The sequence below is a fragment of the Mya arenaria genome, chromosome 14, assembly GCF_026914265.1.
Source record: "Mya arenaria isolate MELC-2E11 chromosome 14, ASM2691426v1".
NCBI classification, from domain to species: domain Eukaryota; kingdom Metazoa; phylum Mollusca; class Bivalvia; order Myida; family Myidae; genus Mya; species Mya arenaria.
Genome location: NC_069135.1, coordinates 15,218,665 through 15,235,832, shown reverse-complemented (window position 1 = coordinate 15,235,832; position 17,168 = coordinate 15,218,665). Strand labels below are relative to the sequence as shown.

Here is a 17,168-nt window from a genome sequence, read left to right as displayed (position 1 = left end):
GCACCTCACACCAAACACCACATGTACTGTATGTCAAAACACTGCACGCTATTCCCAATCGTGTGTTCTAATGTTATCATATGTCCGAGTTCGTGTCATTGACTATTATAGAAGAAAGATATTGTTGTTAAAATATCAATTAAAGGACTCGATATTTCTTGCTTGCGCAAAGATTTGTTGATAGCCCACTAGATAGAATACGGGACATTTCGATCAACTGACCATTGCGGCCCAGTGTCAAACTCTGCCACGTCCATTTCGGCCTACCTTTTAAAAATATGCATTTCTTTACATTTAATAAACCTTTCATACTCTCACTCGCGGGGCATATTATGCTAGTTTATGTTTCATAATACGAACAAACAATATATACCAAAACATGAATTAAATATTGAGTAACATGTATCCCAAAGTTGGTCGAATTGGACAAGGCTGAATAGGCTACTGGGCCGAATTGATCCGATACCGAAATGAATATTGTGCATGATGTGGATTTCTACTATTACTTTTTAAAATCAACGTTTAAATTATAGTCCGGAACCCACGCAACACAATGTTGTTACATGATCAATTAAACATCAGTTGGATATGGAGCAATACTTGAACAATCGGTGGCGTCAAAACTGGCTGAAACTTCCAAGTCAGAGTCAATATCTGAATCACATTTAGAGTCTTCAGTATTTGCCATGGGTGTGTCCTTTTGCCTATTGGTTCCTTCACAAATGTGTCCCATCTCCACTTGATCAAAAGTGCTATAAAACAAAAATGCATGTTGTTGTTTTTTGCATTTTCATGACATTCGATGTTTTGCTTTGTTTCTTCGGGCGTTACCGTCTGAAGTATTCCGGATTACACGATACAATATGGATACTTTTTTGCCGAAATGTTAAAGCGAAATCTCCTTAACGATTTAGATACAGTTTAGGATAAATTTAACGTCACCACTGCCCCTTGTACATTCTATGGGACGACTTCAGATCATTGGGGGTATGCTTCCAATTAGATTTGCAGTAGGTAGCGTGTTCGTAAATGTTCTATAACATCAATTTCACACAGTTGACCGGGTGGGGCGCTTATGAAAACAAAAATATTCCAATCATCTCCATACATTGTAATATTTCTACAACACTGTATACTCGTGTTTTGCAGCACCACTGCCGGAGTTGCGGGAAAATCTTCTGTAACGAGTGTTCCTCCAAGGAGGCCCTGCTTGCCCATGCCAAGAAACCCGCGAGGGTCTGTACTCCCTGCTACAGGGAACTACAACACTTCTAGGGTCGTCCCGATATAAGGGGCTTGGAGGGGCGCCTCTATTATAAGGCTGTTGAACTTACATGGGGTACCTTGGGGTAACTCCAACACGAATACCTATTGTGGGGTACAATGGTGGAAAGTGTAAATTGTTCGAAGATGTATATGTACTTTATATGGTTTTATTCTGCATTTATGTTTAAATTGTTTTCTAGCACACCGGATAGGCATTTCCGGTGAATTCAGCCGTGCAGGAAAACTCCATCTGGCATCCCCCCCCATGCCAGATGAGTCACGCGCTGTGACGTAATACTTTCAATTTCTTTTATTAAACACTTAATGTAACCATAGTTATGAGATTTCAATAGATGAGTTCCATTAACATTAACTTTAAAAAAATATTCCTTAAAAAAAACAAAACAAAATAACCCTTAAAAGACGTGATAGCGAAGGAACTTATTGACGTATGCAGTGAATACAAATTACTGCGCGTCATGACGTCAGTAAACATCATCGCGCGCGCTTTTTGGTGAAATGTACAAAACGCGCTTTCTTATGTATTTTCTTCACAATAAATGTAATTTAAGGTATGCTAGAAAAAAAATATCTATCATGTGTATCCGTTCCGGATAGAAAAATCCGACCCTCGGGCACGCTGCGTAGCCGGTAACTCGGCAAGCCTCGTTCCCTGGCAACGCAGGTGCCCTCGGGTCGGATTTTTCTATCCGGAACGGGAACACATGACAGATATTATTAATCTGGAATAGGTGTCAAGTTACCGGTAATTGCAGCATCTGTTGAATATTCACGAAGATACGTGTTATTAGACAACCTAAGCTGAAAATTGTTCACAGATAATTTGAAATATTAAGCGGCAATGGCGCTTCTTTAAAAAGGACGAGGCTAAATTTGTTGACCATGTTTTGAACTAATGTTGTTCGAGACCTTAGACGAACTATGTCCTATTACATAAATGAGGTGTTCATTTAACCCTACATTTACAGAGACATATATATATAAATCGTTGCTCTTTAATATTCATGTCTTATATGTAACGATCTGCTGAAAATTAGTTACTGATGATTTTCATTGTCACGTCTTTTCATTATAATATAATGATTATGTATATATTTGTAAATGTGTATATGTCAGAAGTATGCGCGTTAGTCAATATTCAACTGATGAACATGTATTAATAAAACGTTTGATACATAAAGGCCTTAGTCGGTTTTTTATGTTCTGTAGATCGTAAACATCAACAAAAAACAAAATAGGTATCATGCATCATTACTTGTGCTTGCTAAACGATTCACTGACATTACTATTGCTACATGGAGACACTGGACATTGTGGCAGTTCTAATGGGAACACACTGCCTCCTCTATAAAAGCATCAACGTCAAGGTACACGTGCATGCACTTTGGAAATACACTCACATATTATTGACCATATTTGTCCATGAATGGCCACGGTAAGAAGGGCAGTAATGTCAGGTGCGTCCAGGTGCATTGTTTGGGTTGAAAAACGTCCTCGATCCGTCTTTATGTCAAAACGATATATTTTAGAATCGACATTGTGCAGCGAATTAAGAGCAATTGCTTATTTACGATGACACTTGTTTTAGATGAAACACATGTCCGTTTTCAAATATCTCGTGAAAACAATGCACGTTCTTACTAGGCTTACCGACTCACTCAATGCACTTGATTATTCAAAACAACGTTTTTTTTATACCGTTCTCTTTCGCATCTGATACCGTGATTTGGTCAATCAAAGGTATTAATATTGTTTTCCGAGTGCAGATCGCCATTTTTGGAGATAGATCAGCATATCTAAAAAATGCTAACTGGTTCATTCTGGTAATTTTAAAAACCCAGGTTCATCCCAAATTTGGTAAATCTATATGGCACACTTTAATAACGATGAAAAGGCGTCAATTGTTTTCCTTATCCATGTATATATACATACTTTAACACGTGGAAGAAGGGTACTTCTTTAGCGAGGAAGCCTTGATTTACCTTTGATACCGCGTAAGCCGCGATTCACCTAAAATAACGCGGAAGACGTGTTTCGCCTACGACAAACCGGAAGCCGTGCTTCACCTACTATAACGAGGAAGACGCGAATCATCTATGATTACGCGGGACTCGTGATTCACATATGATAACGTGAAAGCCGTGATTCAACCGCGATAACGCAGAAGCCGTGCGTCACCTACGATAACGCGGAGGCCGTGATTTACCTACGATAACGCAGAAGCCATTATTCGACTTAGATAACGAGGAAGCCGTGATTCACCTACGATAGCGAGGAAACAGTGATTCACCTACTATAGCGAGGTAACCGTGGTTCACTTTCTACAAACGAGGTAGCCGTGATTCACCTACTATAACGAGGAAGCCGTGATTTATCTACGATGCGAGGAAGCCGTGATTCACATACTATAACGAGGTAGCCGTGATTCAACCGCGATAACGCAGAAATCGTGCTTCACCTACGACAACGCGAAAGCCGTGATTCGCCTACGATAATGCAGAAGCCATGATTCGACTTAGATAACGAGGAAGCCGTGGTTCACCTATGATAGCGAGGAAGCCGTGATTCACCTACTATAACGAGGTAGCCGTGATTCACCAAAGGCTAAGATAGCGCAGAAGACGTGAGTCACCTACGATAATGAGGAGGCCGTGACTCAGTTTCGATAACGCAGAAGCCGTGATTCGTCTCTGATAACGAGGAAGCCGTGATTTACCTTCGATAATGCAGAAGCCGTGATTCATCTCTGATAACAAGGGAGCAATGATTCACCAACGATAACGAGGAAGCCATACTTCTCCGGGGTTGCCACCGACGCCTTGCACGGCTACATCATAACGAAAAGCTTCCCTTTCAGGCTCAGAGAGCCTGGCAACCTTTTTCATGATAGGATTGTATACAGGAATGGTCGGAGTTTTACACAACTAGTTTATGTTATTCAGCCTGCTAGATATAAAGCGAAATACAATTCACAAATTTGGATTCCAATTTCGAATCATAATGGACTTCGGACATTTCTTCGCAATAACAATTCCGACATTTTCCTTTAATGATGTTTTTTTCTGTATTAGGCTAAGCAGTTTAGTTTCGCGGCCACTATATTCTATTTTAATTCCTTCATGTTTGTATCAATTCTTTGTCCAAAACAGTCAATAATGAATAAACGAACATCTTTTATTATAAGGTGTTTAAGTATTTTGAAAAGTGCTTTATGTGGGGCACCGTTACGCGACCTCAACTCAACAGTAAAGTTGATGTTGAAAAGGGGTTTGATTATGTTGGTGTTTATTTTTCAGTTACATTATCTCTGTATGAAATGGCTGAATGTCAATTAAGGCAAAACGAGTACTTTTGCATGTTTTAAGTTCGTTTCAGAATTTTAGTTACATGTATATTGCTCAGAGTTAAAGGGACTTAAAACTATGGTTTGCATTGATAATGTACATATGTTGGGATGCAAGAGGTTCTTGAATGTTCAACAAAACTTAGGACGTGTTCCTATGTATACATATTTATCTAACCGTTGTATTAAATACTGAACTCGTCTTCTCAATATACCGAAAACCATATACCATAAATTATATTATAATATGCTTTTATATTATGATAATATTGGCTTTTGTAATTGGGTGATTATTGTAAGAGAAATTTTACATAGTAACGGCTTTGACTACATTTGGGGAAGCCAACATGACAATAATGTTACGTTGTTTTATTCCAGTATACTAATAGGTTAAAAGATCAGTATTTGCAAATATTGAGAGCCAGATGTATAGCGAATAGAAAGTTGTCATTATTTTATTCTCAATATAAAACAAATTTAACACTTAAAACATATGTTTATGTTTTAGGTGAAGCTAAATTGTGTAACTAAAACAGTTACACATCATTTAGATGTTCACTACATAATCTTCCTATTGAAACCGGTAGACATTTCGGGACACAGAGAGAAGAACGCACTTGCCCATACTGCGAATGTTATATTGAAGATGAATTCCATTTTGTTGTTGATATGTCCTTTATATAATGTTCTAAGGAATGTTTTAATTGCAAAATACTATCGAGAAAACCCCACTATTGATAAGTTAAATGCTTAAATGTCTAGTACAAATGCTTTGACCATACTTAGTGTAGCAATGTTTATTTATTATGCATTTGAAAAAAGAAAATATTTTATGGACGTTCGAGTTTGATATCATAACATGTCATTATCACTATACATCATGAGTGTTTGATATATGTATGATATTGTGCTTGTGTATGAGCCGGAGGCTGAACCTCTAAACTAATGCAATTAACTCATTTTTAAAGAATTGACATTCCAGAATAGAACTCTTAAAATAAAACATTATAACATGTCGGGTTTTTTCGTACCACTGTATGAAATTTTACAAATAGCATCACGGAAATGTGATATAAACCTGCCATTTAAATCTTCAAGTTTTGTTTTATGACAAAATCCCAGGGTTTCAAATCCTGTGTGAATTTGTACGGGAACTAGCGGTGCTGGTTCTCGGGCCTGGCTCTCAAAGCCACCCTCGTACGTATGGTCGTGCATGGTACGTGATCTGTGTCCTCTCTTCTGTCTTTCCTTCTGGCTCTTTGAGCCACCATCGTACATGTACATGTGTATGCACTTTATCTTTGCCTCTCTTCCCCACACTTAATATAGATGTGCAATTTCAATTACAGCCATATAATTATTTGATTTATGGGATGCCTCCCTATGACATGCCGCCAAAACAAATGACCACAACGGAAATAACAGTTTTCTCTTTTCTGTGTCAATGAATCCGTGGTTCGGTGTGCCTGTCGTGGTTATTTATAATATGATGCATGCATTATGGTTTTTTTTTATTGTACATGTTTTATTTTAAATGTCCATGTATGTGCATTCCTACCTACCTATACCTACTTACCTACCTTCCTGCCGGCCGACCGGCCTGTCTGAGGTAATGTTAAAGTACCCCTGGCATACATCTGGATGGCCGTATCGGTCTGAGATGGTCAAAGCTGTGTTTTTTTCATGAGCACGTGCGTTTAAAGAAAGAAGTAGTCATGTCTGACAGATATTAGCCACATATGAAGTATTGAAGTCTCGAACCAATATGAACGGCTTGTAATGGGGCGAGTGGAGTTTAGTTACCTACAGAAAAAAGGCTAATTTTAGTCTTACATGGTGCACTTTGGTGTAATTTATGACCTAGTTTGGGATTTAGACAACTACTACTGAACTAGTATAATGCTTTAAATAATAATCAGTATAATTATATATATGGGAATCATTCAACGGCATTCCGTAAGGGATATATCTCAGGTATCAAATAGAAAATAAAGGAATGCACAATAGTGGTTCCGGTCAAATCTATCTATTATTTTATTCTCAATATAAAACAAATTTAACACTTAAAACATATGTTTATGTTTTAGGTGAAGCTAAATTGTGTAACTAAAACAGTTACACATCATTTAGATGTTCACTACATAATCTTCCTATTGAAACCGGTAGACATTTCGGGATAGAGAGAGAAGAACGCACTTGCCCATACTGCGAATGTTATATTGAAGATGAATTCCATTTTTTGTTGATATGTCCTTTATATAATGTTCTAAGGAATGTTTTAATTGCAAAATACTATCGAGAAAACCCCACTATTGATAAGTTAAATGCTTAAATGTCTAGAACAAATGCTTTGACCATACTTAGTGTAGCAATGTTTATTTATTATGCATTTGAAAAAAGAAAATATTTTATGGACGTTCGAGTTTGATATCATAACATGTCATTATCACTATACATCATGAGTGTTTGATATATGTATGATATTGTGCTTGTGTATGAGCCGGAGGCTGAACCTCTAAACTAATGCAATTAACTCATTTTTAAAGAATTGACATTCCAGAATAGAACTCTTAAAATAAAACATTATAACATGTCGGGTTTTTTCGTACCACTGTATGAAATTTTACAAATAGCATCACGGAAATGTGATATAAACCTGCCATTTAAATCTTCAAGTTTTGTTTTATGACAAAATCCCAGGGTTTCAAATCCTGTGTGAATTTGTACGGGAACTAGCGGTGCTGGTTCTCGGGCCTGGCTCTCAAAGCCACCCTCGTACGTATGGTCGTGCATGGTACGTGATCTGTGTCCTCTCTTCTGTCTTTCCTTCTGGCTCTTTGAGCCACCATCGTACATGTACATGTGTATGCACTTTATCTTTGCCTCTCTTCCCCACACTTAATATAGATGTGCAATTTCAGTTACAGCCATATAATTATTTGAATTATGGGATGCCTCCCTATGACATGCCGCCAAAACAAATGACCACAACGGAAATAACAGTTTTCTCTTTTCTGTGTCAATGAATCCGTGGTTCGGTGTGCCTGTCGTGGTTATTTATAATATGATGCATGCATTATGGTTTTTTTTATTGTACATGTTTTATTTTAAATGTCCATGTATGTGCATTCCTACCTACCTATACCTACTTACCTACCTTCCTGCCGGCCGACCGGCCTGTCTGAGGTAATGTTAAAGTACCCCTGGCATACATCTGGATGGCCGTATCGGTCTGAGATGGTCAAAGCTGTGTTTTTTTCATGAGCACGTGCGTTTAAAGAAAGAAGTAGTCATGTCTGACAGATATTAGCCACATATGAAGTATTGAAGTCTCGAACCAATATGAACGGCTTGTAATGGGGCGAGTGGAGTTTAGTTACCTACAGAAAAAAGGCTAATTTTAGTCTTACATGGTGCACTTTGGTGTAATTTATGACCTAGTTTGGGATTTAGACAACTACTACTGAACTAGTATAATGCTTTAAATAATAATCAGTATAATTATATATATGGGAATCATTCAACGGCATTCCGTAAGGGATATATCTCAGGTATCAAATAGAAAATAAAGGAATGCACAATAGTGGTTCCGGTCAAATCTATCTATTATTTTATTCTCAATATAAAACAAATTTAACACTTAAAACATATGTTTATGTTTTAGGTGAAGCTAAATTGTGTAACTAAAACAGTTACACATCATTTAGATGTTCACTACATAATCTTCCTATTGAAACCGGTAGACATTTCGGGATAGAGAGAGAAGAACGCACTTGCCCATACTGCGAATGTTATATTGAAGATGAATTCCATTTTTTGTTGATATGTCCTTTATATAATGTTCTAAGGAATGTTTTAATTGCAAAATACTATCGAGAAAACCCCACTATTGATAAGTTAAATGCTTAAATGTCTAGAACAAATGCTTTGACCATACTTAGTGTAGCAATGTTTATTTATTATGCATTTGAAAAAAGAAAATATTTTATGGACGTTCGAGTTTGATATCATAACATGTCATTATCACTATACATCATGAGTGTTTGATATATGTATGATATTGTGCTTGTGTATGAGCCGGAGGCTGAACCTCTAAACTAATGCAATTAACTCATTTTTAAAGAATTGACATTCCAGAATAGAACTCTTAAAATAAAACATTATAACATGTCGGGTTTTTTCGTACCACTGTATGAAATTTTACAAATAGCATCACGGAAATGTGATATAAACCTGCCATTTAAATCTTCAAGTTTTGTTTTATGACAAAATCCCAGGGTTTCAAATCCTGTGTGAATTTGTACGGGAACTAGCGGTGCTGGTTCTCGGGCCTGGCTCTCAAAGCCACCCTCGTACGTATGGTCGTGCATGGTACGTGATCTGTGTCCTCTCTTCTGTCTTTCCTTCTGGCTCTTTGAGCCACCATCGTACATGTACATGTGTATGCATTTTATCTTTGTCTCTCTTCCCCACACTTAATATAGATGTGCAATTTCAATTACAGCCATATAATTATTTGAATTATGGGATGCCTCCCTATGACATGCCGCCAAAACAGATGACCACAACGGAAATAACAGTTTTCTCTTTTCTGTGTCAATGAATCCGTGGTTCGGTGTGCCTGTCGTGGTTATTTATAATATGATGCATGCATTATGGTTTTTTTATTGTACATGTTTTATTTTAAATGTCCATGTATGTGCATTCCTACCTACCTATACCTACTTACCTACCTTCCTGCCGGCCGACCGGCCTGTCTGAGGTAATGTTAAAGTACCCCTGGCATACATCTGGATGGCCGTATCGGTCTGAGATGGTCAAAGCTGTGTTTTTTTCATGAGCACGTGCGTTTAAAGAAAGAAGTAGTCATGTCTGACAGATATTAGCCACATATGAAGTATTGAAGTCTCGAACCAATATGAACGGCTTGTAATGGGGCGAGTGGAGTTTAGTTACCTACAGAAAAAAAGGCTAATTTTAGTCTTACATGGTGCACTTTGGTGTAATTTATGACCTAATTTGGGATTTAGACAACTACTACTGAACTAGTATAATGCTTTAAATAATAATCAGTATAATTATATATATGGGAATCATTCAACGGCATTCCGTAAGGGATATATCTCAGGTATCAAATAGAAAATAAAGGAATGTACAATAGTGGTTCCGGTCAAGTCTATCACCCAGAATGCCGGTCGAGGCGCCCGTCGTCTAATTCCTCTACTGTACATAATGGTTATCCTCAGGGAACACGCCCCTCCGCGGGAATACTGTAAAAATAATTCAAGAAGTTGTAAAAATACATTTTTATCGATATTGTAATGTTGACATTTATCTGGATATTTATAAACGCTTAACATAGACCAACATTTAAAATAAAACGTACAACCGGTTGAATTAATCGATTCAATTTTCGCGGGGTTGCTAAGGTGAGAAGTCAAGCATGGCGTTGTAAACAAGATGGCGGATGTTATGACAGGTGCTCTCACATTTCACAGGCAAAGTGATGGACGTGTTAACAAAAAATAACATGGATACTATCAGTGGATTCGTTTTATTTTCAATTTAGGAACGGTTCCTTTTAAACACGGTAACTTGCTTTAATGTTTTGGTTTTACAAAAAAACACTCTTTACTTAAGTGATTTTCACTTCGGGAAAGTGAAATTGATATGGACATGGCCATGTCCACGGTGTTGGTTATTTCACATCTTAATATTTACGTTTGTTTATTTGACCATTCATGTAAGTTGAAATAAAGGGATGTTTTGGTTATCACATATAAATATTTACGTTTTTAAAATCTGAAAATTCCTGTTCAAAGTTGAAATAAAGGGATGCATAAAATTTGTTTTAATCCAACAATACTTAGAACTACTTCTACTTCTACCGCTTAGTGACCATGGTCATCATGTTGACTATTCTGTCACTTTTGGGTGTGCGAGTGAATTTCTGTATTTTCAATTCGGTATTTATATTAAAAAGAGTTAAGGCCAGACAAACTGAACATCTGTTTATAAAAAAACCTGTATGGTTTTACAGCTTACATGTATGATCACTTTTAGCATAGCTGGCTGGTATAGAGAACTGCGGTTGCTAGATCTCTTTAGAGATGTATCTTGTTTCCACACAAAATTGGTCTATGCTTTTTTATAATGGTATTCCTATTTTTCAATGCTTTAAAAAAAAAAAGATAATAAGATCTGACGCTAAGCACTTTTGAGTGTATTTTTTAATTCAAATTTGATTGGGTAAAGTACTTTTGATTTGAGTAAAATACAGATACAAATTTGATTGATAAACTGACCAGCTAACACAGATTGATAACTTTTTGTATCCATTCTGTTATTTAAATAGATTGACAAACCTGTAAAAAAGTGTTATATATTTGATTATCTTTCAGGACTGAAAATGGGGTCTGACTTGTACTTCTTTGAGCAGTGTGAGATGCGGAAGGTTCCACGTCGATACAGGAAGTTACCGGAGGAGCTGCCAGAAAAGCTGAGATTTGCTCACCTTAATCCCAAAGTACAAGCATTGTTGGCAAGCAAAGAACGTGGTGCAAAAGTTGATAATGAAGATCCATTCGGCGATGGATTGGGAAAGAAGAGTCTTTTACCTGACATAAATGCAGCATTCACTAATGTCAGAAACCAGTTTGATAGTGTGTTATCCAATGATGAGGATTCACAAAGATATTTATTTGAAGAATCAAAAATTTCTGCATCAAGTATTCTTCATCAATTATCACAGATTATATACCGCTATGAGGATTTATATAAGCATATACCAAAGAGTTTAGAATATCACTTAATGTCAGGATATAATGAATTTACTTCAGATGTTGTTGTTGTACCTCGTGAATGGCAAACGCAAGAAATGAAAGACCAGTATAATGCCAAACTTCAGCAAGAAACACTGCAGAGTGAGGAAGATGTCTCAGACACTGAAGCACCCACAGGTAGAACTAAGTCTCGCATGGGCACTGATCGCTCAAGCAGTGATCTCAAGTCAAACCTGAGAAGAAGTAAAGCTTTGATGGGGTCTATAGAAACTGTCAATGAGTTAGATTTGAAAATGGAGTCAAGGCAGGGTAAAAGGAGTGATAGCAGGATGTCTGCAACTTCAGTGATGCGACAGCACCTGGGAGTTGATACCATGAGTCGCGTTGGCAGCAGGAGAAAAGGATCAAGTATGTATTTTCAGCTTCATTTCTTTCTTTTCAGAACTTAAAAAAATGACCTTGAATGTAATACATAACAAATGGTTCTCTAACTGTCAATCATTTTGGTAATCATGCTTTGTTAATGATATTTAAATTAATAGAAACATTTCTTTGTTCTCCAATATATATAAAAATTATAATTTTATTTTCTGTTTCAAACCATGTAGAACTGAGTTTCTATGGTAGAGTTTCTCGAATGAGTAAGTTCTCAGTTGTGCAAGTTGCTATGCAAAAAGTAGGATTGTTTTGTGGCTTGAATCGGTTGCACATTATTATCTGTTGATATTCAATAAAAAATGAATCAGATTGTTAAAATAAATTGCTGTAGAAAAACTATACCTAGTCCTTGATATGTAAATTATTTTTATCTAAAAAATAATTCTGCTAGAGTATATATTATAGTTTTTATCATGAAAAATAACATGATGGTTATTATGATAATGATTTATAAAGGCTTGTTTGTTCAAAAAAGATCAGATTAAAACAAGTGGAAAATTTACTAGCTTAAGCTAAATTCTATATGTTTTACTCGAGCAGCTGTTCTTGTTTAATGTTGTATTTTTGTCACAAGTTTTGTTGAAACATGCACTTGGGTTGGTTTTGGTTGCAGTTGTGCAATGCTGAACACTTCATTTTTCATTTTGTACAAAATTTTCAGTTCATATTTCAATAACTCATTACCATAGTCATAAGCCAATACTCATAGACTGCTGATTATTCAGTAATACATGATTTGTAAATTAAAAATATTGAAGGATAACACCAAGCTTATTTACTCAATTACCTATTAAGATATCTGAAACCAAAATATATATATATATGTGAATTCTTGACGCCTGGTGACCCATTATTGTTTTAGTATCATTTTCAATGAAATTAAAATTAATTATGTGAAGCTATGAATTATCAGCAAGCAATACCGTATGAAATCATACCATACTGTATGGGGTTACCAGGCACAGAGAGTTAACATTATGGTTATGTAGCTTATATATTTATTAATGCTGATTCCTAATGATATTGTCTTTGCATTATCTGAATCAAGGACATGACATTAATTGCACCAGTTAGCACTTCTTTTATGTATGCCACATTTTTGACTGCGTTTTGTAAACTGTGCCAATAGAATTCAACATGAATGTTATCACATGTCTGGTCCCAATGCTTAAGTTTAATGATTGATCAACCATATATAAATGTAACGCTGCATACTGCCATCAGTGGAAATAGGAAGTCATTTGTTTTAACTTGGTCATAAAGTTAAAGAAAGGTACACTAAATTATCAGGTAAAGTCAAGATTGGGCTCTCTAAGACACTAGCATTGCCTCTTAAGTCTGTAAACGTATATAAACTTAAACAGTTAATCTTGATAATTTATGGCCAGGAAATTCAACTTAAGTCACATTTGTTAGATTTATTGTACTTCTGTTACAAACCGAATAGAGGGTTTGCTTTCTTCGTTTTAATGTGCCATAATGTATAACAACACGTTCCAAATTTGCTAAGTTAAAATGTTATTTTCATATCATAAAACCTCATCTTATAAAGGTAAAATGTTTGTAATCATTTTATTGCTTTACCTATCTTTAAAGGTGTTTTTATAGTTTTAAAGCTGTTCTATGTCCTCAATAAAACAACAAGATGTTTTCTAAAACAGGACATTTCTTTTATAATACTCTTGAAATTTGTTAAAGTCAGCTCAGCTAATATATGTTCAAGGATGGATGTGCTTAAATCCAATTTTAATTAAGTAAATATTTGACTAATCATTTTGAAATTGATTTTTGGATAAAAGATCAATCTCTTTAGAATTATGATTTCATTTAGAAGATTATGGAAAATGTTCAGGAGAACAATATAGCTTTATGCTTACTGGTATACTATGTATGAGAAATGAATTGAACTTCAATTTCCTTTGTATTTTTAAACTCACATTTTAAAGCCATCTGTACAGAAGAAATTGTAATGGCATTGTATTCTTACAATGTTTAAAAATATCAATTTGCTTTCTGAAATACTAATATGTTTCTTTTTACTTAAAATGTTTAACTCGTTTTCAAAAATGATAATATGAAGAAAATGAAACATAAAAGGACCGACCACATGTTAACATTTAAATTTTGTTAAACAGTTTCAAAAGTACACTGTTTGTTATTGTACAATTCTAGACCTAAGTTTCTAAATTGAATATTTTGTAACAAAGGCATTTGTTTGTATTTTAAATTTTCTGAATTTCACTCAGTAATCATCAACAGGATTTTTGGACAGGAATCCAAAATACCTAGTGTTATCAAAAGATTGGTTGGAAGCCATTGTGAATAAGTCGATTAAGGTATAGTCCAAATATACATATCACAGGTTCAGCTAGGATTTGTTTGAAGAGCGATTACCCAGATCTTTTAGATATCCTGGAAACAAGCCTTTGTCACTCAGTTCGCTAGTATAGCAGGCTAATGCACGTACTTGAGAGCCATTATCTCAGTTTGTTTTATGTGATTTGAAATTGTAAGAAATCAAAACATGAAAGTTGTATTGCATTATCAGCCCGGAAAAAGACAAGGTACCTATTGAGTTTCGAATGATATGTGAGGACATGGTATGGTGTTATCAGTCGGTTTAAATCATTATAGTAAATTATTACAAATAAATTAAAAAAAATTCTCTAGAAGAAATACATCAAAAAGATGAATTATTTTATACTTAAGGTGTGGCTGTTATTAATCATATTGTTTGTTTTTTGCAATATCTATATAATACAAAATTATTCTACATCACAGGTGCACATTCTATCAAAAGTTGTAAGTGTTTAAGTTACATCCATATAATATTACTCTAAAACTGCACCGTCATACCATATGAACCATGCTTGAATCACTAAAATTATCCATGCATGTTGTATTGCTTATTTATATAAAGGGTATGTATTTTTACAACAAAATATAAAATAGATTCTACCTGCATATACAATATTATATTTATTATGCTAGAACTTGTTTTTTCCTTAATATATATATATTTTGTAGTACCTTATTTACTTTTGTTCTAATTTCCCCTAATAATGCAGGATTAAATAAAGTCCTCACTATCAATGTTATCATGGGAGGGTGGGGGTCAAAAGGCCCCACTAGCTGGCCAGTTACTGGTCTATTGGGACCAGTTCAATAACCTTAGAACCCTGATTAGAAAAAGTGCTTCAAAAGATGTTTGCAATTTTCCTGCAAAGCAAAGTTTATTTTTGGTCGTCAGATGTAAAATTTTAATCTGGCATTACTTATCCAGGGGGTACATATAAATTGAGTTAGAGAGGTTTCAGTGAGGTTTGTTTTTTTGGGTCAGGGATGGCAGTGAAAAGGTACACCAATGTTGAGAAAATGTTGATTTTCAATTTCCTGACGCTGTTTTGGTTAACATGGAGATGGTTGAAATGAATCTTCTTTTACAATAAAGGTTCTTCTACAGCAAAAGCAGCGTTGAAGGATTCCAATTTTTTTGTTTTGCTACCTACAATCTTGCAATAAGAAACGAAAGAAAAGCCTTAAAATAGAAGAGCAAGGCGTCAGAACTACCTGTAACTTAAAAGATCCAGGACTCAATTAACATGTACCCTCCTATCATCAGCCATCATACTGTTAATATGAGTCACCTAACTAAAACATCAGCTTTTATGTAGCATATTAATGTACAGTGTTATCTTGACTTGCTTGTTTTTCCTAGATAACATGCTGGGTGAGTACAGAGTTATGCCCCCTGTGCAAGACTGCCGTGGTATTGGCCAATATATTTTTTCACCACATTTGGCAATTGTCTTGTTATATGCTGAAATGCAAAGAGAAGTTTTTTTTATTAACAATCGAGACATTGGATTGTTGTTTAATTGGACCAAATAAATCTTGCTTCTTTTTCTGATATTCTGCCATTCTGAGAGAAAAACACATGTAACAATAATTCAGTTGGATAACATAATATCCTATATGTCTTTTTCACCTATGAGTTAAAGTAATAGTGGTCAATCATATTCACGAAGTGTGTGCCTAGTGAGCTTTAATAGTTAAAACAATAGTTAATTAAATTTGCCTCTACCTTGAAAAAACAATTTAACAAGCACTTGTGTGACCCCCACACATGTTGTAAAATACCTTTTAATTATAATTGAACATTTTACTTTTCCATTGTTTACTAGATTATATTGTATTATAACCAAACTCCAATGCTTTAATCAGTTCACACGCCTCTCAAGAGGTTATCTGGCAAAATTTCATATCTTGTTATTTTTTGACACAAGATTTGAGTATATCAAGCAATAACGAAAAAAGCTTACTGTACATAAATAAGTCTGGATTAAGATTATATTTTAATCTTATTGTTGTGATATTATTACCGGGTATTCAAAATACTTTACCCCTTACCCAGGCACAGTCCCCACAGACAACAAAGGTATAATCACCACCTCTTCTCAATGTTCAGTTCGTTTGAAGAAAGTTATTTATGATTCAATTTTGTGTCCTTTTATTTTGTATATTATTGACAATTTTTTTTGAACAAAATTTTGGTTTTGCAATTTTGTGTTGCAACATGTTTGCAGAAGGCAGAGAAATGAATCAAAAATTTTATAGGACATGTCTTCATTCTCCTTTCATTTTTTTTTTGGTGGGGAGTGTTTAGTTTACCAAAATGTTTATGAAAGTTAACCAAAATGTTTATTGATTGATCAATTATCCTATCACTACTGTTGACCAATCAAATAGCTTTAATGAGCAAACCAGCCAAAGATATCTTATCCTGTTGAATAGAAATGTGCTTTAAAAATGAGAAACTATTTTACAGCAGTTACTGTTTGCAAATAACCTTGTCAATCTGTTAAAGAAAGCGTGTTTAAATGCAGTTGCTTTGATGTGAAGGTCATGTTAAACTGCCAAAACTAGAGCTCAAAATTTTCAGCAGGAATCCAGCCAGAATTTGGCAGGAAAGTGGAAGGAATATCAAATTTATGCACATAATTTTGCAGTAATTTATTTGTGGGCAGGAAAATTATAAAACTGGACTGTACCTCATTCATTTACGAACAGAAAATATGCAATATTTGACAAAATTATGGTTGGAAACTGATTCTTGCCGTAATTTGGAACTTTACTAAAAATACTTTGAAAATTTCTGAAATAGCTATATGGTCAGATTTTTAAGCACATAATTTTAAACATTTCTTATTTCAGAATTCCAGTTAATATAAATATTATATGACGGTAAAGTTGGGAGGTAGTTGGAAGTTGGTAGTTGGGGATTCGAATAATCAACTACTTGCCAGTTGCCAGTTGGG

The 17,168-nt window shown here is 35.1% G+C and overlaps 2 protein-coding genes across 17 annotated transcripts in view; both read left to right on the top strand.

The window, feature by feature from the left end:
* The window catches only part of LOC128217574 (early endosome antigen 1-like), a 30,795-nt gene extending 28,869 nt beyond the window's left edge, over positions 1–1,926 (top strand). For 2 of the 3 annotated variants that reach the window (XM_052924797.1, XM_052924794.1), the window contains one exon: positions 1,150–1,925. In XM_052924797.1, the coding sequence (XP_052780757.1) occupies positions 1,150–1,275 (126 nt within the window). In that variant the 3' untranslated portion in view covers positions 1,276–1,925. Of the gene's footprint in view, positions 1–1,149 lie in introns of all 3 variants that reach the window. The other variant, XM_052924796.1, reaches the window with a different exon arrangement.
* Positions 1,927–10,084: 8,158 nt separating this feature from the next.
* Positions 10,085–17,168, top strand: part of LOC128217895 (uncharacterized) — a 31,525-nt gene continuing 24,441 nt past the window's right edge. For 10 of the 14 annotated variants that reach the window (XR_008258286.1, XM_052925333.1, XM_052925338.1 and 7 more), the window contains exons 1-3: positions 10,085–10,220; positions 11,032–11,820; positions 12,021–12,053. Coding sequence is in view for 13 of the 14 variants with exons in the window: in XM_052925333.1 (XP_052781293.1) it covers positions 11,040–11,820; positions 12,021–12,053 (814 nt within the window). In the remaining variant the exon portion in view is untranslated. Of the gene's footprint in view, positions 10,221–11,031; positions 11,821–12,020; positions 12,054–14,631; positions 14,653–17,168 lie in introns of all 14 variants that reach the window. The other 4 variants (XM_052925339.1, XM_052925334.1, XM_052925344.1 and 1 more) reach the window with 2 other exon arrangements.